We start from the raw sequence: 4851 nt of genomic DNA, 5'->3' as shown, positions 1-4851 counted from the left end.
CAGGTATAGTTTTAAAAATTCTTCCAGAGATTCCTCCGGGAATTTTGCCGGGAATTCCTCCAGAGATTCTACAGGGCTTCCTCCAGGCATTCCTGTAGGAATTGCAACACGGATTCATCCAGGTTTTTCTTCAGGGATTTTTCCAGGAAGTCCTCCAGGGATTGATTTCTCCGGGAATACCTCAAGTGATATCCTCTGAAACTCCTCTCAGGTTCTCTTCAAAAATTCATTCAGGAGTTCCTTCGGAAATTTCAGAAATCCTTCAAACATCTTTTCAGGGATATACCCAAGAACTTTTTCAGGATTACGTGATGTTTTTTTTTTATTATTTCAAGAATTTGTAGAGGAATTCCTCCAGCGAATAGTACATATTGAAAGATAATTTCAAAGGGATGCATACAGGAACTAGAAAATTCTAGGTTAGTCTTCAAAAAGGTTCGTAATTTTCAAAAAATATTCAGTGAAGGACAAAACTTACCGGAATCTTACTTCTGCTACTTACTACTATTCCTTTTATGTAGTTGGAAAGGATGTCTCAATGAATAAAATGCATGAAGTTGCTGCATTTACTTATATTTTACAATTTATTAAAGATTGATCCGCTGACAGATACCCCTTAGCACAGATGCCAGGGTTCAAGTAGTCAGGACACTTAATTCTAATCTTACCTAAACTAAAGTCAACACCCACTGGGTTGCGCACCGGCATACTTCGCCTTACGATCCTCCAGCCACTCCGGTAGATGATCCTTCTTCTTGTGCACGTACATCGTCACATTGGAGAAGAACTTCCGCTCGCAGTACGGACACTGGTACAGGGGTTCCCCCGTGTGGGCCGTGGAAATGTGTTCCTTCAACGGCACCAACCGCGCAAACTCCTTGCCACACTGATCGCACGAGTATCGCTTGCCCTTCGAGCCGTGCCGCTTTTCCATGTGTTCCTTCAGCGAGAGCAAATTGTTCGAAACGTGACCACAGTGGTCACACTTGTGCGATCCTTCCGTTCGATGGCGGTCCATGTGGCGCTTCCAGTACTTGGTGTTTTTGACCAGTTTGTTACAGACGGGACACTGCTTCTTCATTTGGTCCGCCGTGAGCTCGTGCCTTTTGCGATGATCGGTGAAATCCGTTTTTCTGTTGAACCCTTTCGAACAATACTCACAAACGTAGTTGATTCTCCGCTGATGAACCGTGTCTATGTGCGCCTTCAGCCCGGCTTGAGATCGGAAGCACTTGTCGCAGGTTTCACATTTAGCGTCCTCGTTATCCAGCGTTTCGTGTTCTGCCATGTGGATATCCAGGATCTTTTGCTGGGCAAAGCTTTTCGGACACCGTTGGCACCTGAATACCGACTGGTGTTCGTCCGGATGGTGGTTCTCTTTGTGCCGATCGTAGGTGATCTGAGATTTGAACTTTCTATCGCAAACATCACATTTGAACAGTTCGGGATTGAGCACCACCTGCACATGCTGGTAGAGGAAGGCTCGGGTCCTAAACTGTTTGTTACAACACGTGATGAACGGCTTGTCGTGAATATCGATCTTATGCTTCCGGATGGTAAGGAAATCATCAAATCGCTCGAAGCATTCCTCACAGATGTAAGTCTTGTGCTGTTTGATGAAATCATCCTCCACTTTCCGTTGTTCCGGTGGAACTATCACCCGTTTCCCGACGGACTTTACTTCTTCGGAATTTTCCACAGGCGGTCCTCTTTTTGCGGCTTTACGTCCTTTTCGAAGTTTTGGACTTCCACTTGCGTTGGCTTCTATTTCAGGCTTGCATTCTATCATCTCAAACGAAGTGTCCTCGGCATCCTGGCAGTTCTCCTCTGGCTCTTCGATTCCATTGGTTTCCTCTTTGATCAAAATCGACTCCAGTCGTTGCTCGTGAAGCCTTTTCACGTCTTGGTAGAAATGATGGAATTGGTCCACACTTTCCCAGCAGGACTCACAGATGATCGCATCTCGTAGGTCCGCTTCCTATAACACACCATAAAATTAAATGGTTTGAGTGATGTGTACATCACGATTACTGGACGTTGTTGTTAGCTGCCGCTCAAAGGAATTAATGTGCATTTGAAAGGTTCTGATTTTGTGCTCTGTGTTGCTGCAGTCATAAAACTCCAAGATTAAACCGCTTCCCGCTATGTACCGAACTAAAACACTACCTACCTGGAACCAGAAGTGTTGGCACATGACGAGGCTGATGTTCAGCTTCGATTCTGCATCAGCAACATTTGCTATGCTGTAGAATTTGGTCGGTTTTTGGCCGCACGTAAAACAGTTTACACTGTCCATGGACCAGGAGAAGTTCTAGAGCTAGGGCCTGATCCGAAGTCACTCCTTGTAGACGCACAGATATCGCTGTGCGGTGCGGAATGCACAAACAAATCGGCGTTGCTGATGCGACATAACAAAAAAATGAATGTTGCACTGGCGATGACATTTTCCACAGTTTAGGGCCATTCATTAAGTACTTCACGCTCTACACTGAACGGCGGCTTGCGGTGAAAATTACTATTCTGAGGGTCAATTTAAATGCACAACGCCACTAAATTTGTGCAGACTGAGTTGCGTTTTATTTAAACAGAATTATGTTTTCAATTCTACCATGGACTCGATTTTCAATTAAAAAAAGTTTCTGTTGGCAACCGGATTCGAACCAAGAATCTTGACATCACCAGGCTCGCACGCTACCACTCAGCTATCGAACCGGTTGATGTGAGGAGAAACAAAACGCACACAAGAAGCGTTGGTGGGTCGATGATCATGTTTTGCCATGATAAATTTAAAAACATTTTTGTGCTTGTCATTACTGCAAGGCTCCTTTCAGTGTGTGGTAAAGCCGAAAGAAGTGAAACCAATCAGGCCAAACATGTCTAAAGGTCCTATCTGCAGAAGAGAGGCTCTCTTTGGTTTCCCTCTCTTTCGTTAATATCTCAGGTGTTTATTTGTATTATGATTGTCTCCTTGCATTGACTGATGGTCAAAACAATTGTCTTTTGATTTGTACTGCAAAAATAGTTGAAAAGTGTACCATTACATTGCAATAACACTAGTTTACAAAATAAAACGAAAGTCGTGAACTTCTGTCAACGACCAAAATGTTTGAAGCATAATTTAGCGCTGATTTCGAAACCGTGCTTCAAAAATTTTAAAGTAGAACAGTTTTTGAGTTTTAGCTCAATATCAACTTTGACAACTTTTTAAAATATTAAATTTAATAAAATTCAAATATCTTGCGTTTTGTTCAACCAATTTTAAATCTTTTTCCATAAATTAAAAGCTGAATATAATAACATTCGATTATCTGAATGCAGGTTTTGCGTGAGATTGATAAAATTCAAGATATTGGCGAGTTTTGGGAACGATCTCCTTAAATTTTAGCAAAATATCCAAAAATATATGAAGAAATGTATTTTTCTCAATAAGAAAAAAACAATTTAAAAATTCTTTCTCAACGTTTTTTTGACTCATCATATGTAGGCGACATACAGTAAAAAAATCAGCTCAATAGGAGCATTGATTACGGAGAATGAGTTGTGTGAAGTGAACGACTTTGCTTAATAATAGAACAAAAATCGATTTCAAATCATCAACCTTGTATGGAAAGTCGAAAAATTTTCCGCTCTACTGTAATTTTTTTCCTTCGTGTTTTCGAACTCAGGGCATGGTTCTACACCAAAAATGATCATCAGCTTACCGAGTTCAAAAATGCTGTAAACTAGTGTAATTGAAAGAGAAAGTGAACAAAGAGAGTCTCTCAAATGCAGATAGGACCTATTGAAATATTTGGCCTACAATCATCAGCAGGCTGAAAAATCGAAAATCTCCCGGACAGGATGGAATCGGGAACACCTGCCTCAAGCACCTGCCAAGAAAAGGATTGGTCGTTCTGACCAAAGTTTTCAACGCATGCCTGGCCTTAGGGTACTTTCCTACCGGTTGGAAACACGCCAACGTGATAGCCATCCCGAAAGCAAACAAGGACATCACCAATCCAGGTAATTACCGACCGATTAAGTCTGCTGAGCAGCCTAAGCAAAGTTTTCGAAAGGGTAATCCTCGCACGACTAAACCATCACCTGGAAACGGAAGAAGTCATTCCAGCGGAGCAGTTCGGTTTCAGAACGGGGTACTCAACGGTGCACCAACTCGCTCGCATCACGCAAAAGGTAAAACACGGTTTTCGAACGGGCAAATCGACTGGCATGATCCTTCTCGACGTGGAAAAGGCCTACGACTCCGTGTGGCAAGACGCTGTCGTGTACAAGCTCTTCCGCTCGAATCTCCAACTCTACCTGGTCAAGATTGTGCAATCGTTCCTTTCTAATCGTACTTTCACGGTTGCCGTGAATGGTGAAAACTCCAGCACCCACAACATCCCCTTTGGCGTGCCTCAAGGATCAGTCCTGAGTCCGATTCTCTACAACGTCCTCACTTCTGACGTACTGATGGTAGACGGTGTATCATACGCATTCTTTGCGGATGACACGGCTTTCCTAGCGTCGTACAAAGATCCGCAAATAGTCGTTACTCATCTCCAAGCGGCGATGAACAATCTGCAGGAGTTCCAACGGAAGTGGCGAATCAAATTGAACGCAGGAAAAACGCAGTCGATTTTCTTCACGAAGAGGCGTGTTGCTCGACACCTTCCCGGAGGTCGATTACGGTCAATGGGCAGCCAACTACATGGGACGATGAAGTCAAATATCTTGGAGTGTTGTTCGACAATTCAGCTTCTTGTCGACAAACATGTGAACTACGTCGCCGGAAAGGTTGATCGGTCTACCAAAGCGCTGTACTCCCTGCTGAATCGACGGTCGAAGCTGCATACATTAAGAACAAGCTGC

The 4851-nt window shown here is 43.3% G+C and overlaps 1 protein-coding gene across 1 annotated transcript; it reads right to left on the bottom strand.

The window, feature by feature from the left end:
• Window positions 1-519: 519 nt before the first annotated feature.
• LOC109410305 (transcription factor grauzone-like) lies at window positions 520-2414 on the bottom strand. Its single transcript, XM_019683854.3, has 2 exons — window positions 2171-2414; window positions 520-1978 (listed from the first exon to the last, which is right to left on the bottom strand). Exons 1-2 carry the CDS (start codon window positions 2294-2296, stop codon window positions 680-682), a joined length of 1425 nt encoding a protein of 474 aa, XP_019539399.2. The 5' UTR covers window positions 2297-2414; the 3' UTR covers window positions 520-679.
• Between the last annotated feature and the right edge of the window lie 2437 nt (window positions 2415-4851).

Source organism: Aedes albopictus, chromosome 1 (assembly GCF_035046485.1).
Source record: "Aedes albopictus strain Foshan chromosome 1, AalbF5, whole genome shotgun sequence".
Classification (NCBI taxonomy): Eukaryota; Metazoa; Arthropoda; class Insecta; order Diptera; family Culicidae; genus Aedes; species Aedes albopictus.
The sequence above is the reverse complement of the archived record's forward strand: the minus strand, read 5'-3'. Positions and strand labels throughout refer to the sequence as shown.

Excerpts from the sequence above, each read along its gene's own strand:
- LOC109410305 (XM_019683854.3), bottom strand. The coding sequence starts at position 2,296 with ATGGACAGTGTAAACTGTTTTACGTGCGGCCAAAAACCGACCAAATTC. Across the intron at positions 1,979-2,170 it reads GCCAACACTTCTGGTTCCAG|GAAGCGGACCTACGAGATGC; the intron begins GTAGGTAGTGTT and ends GGTGTGTTATAG.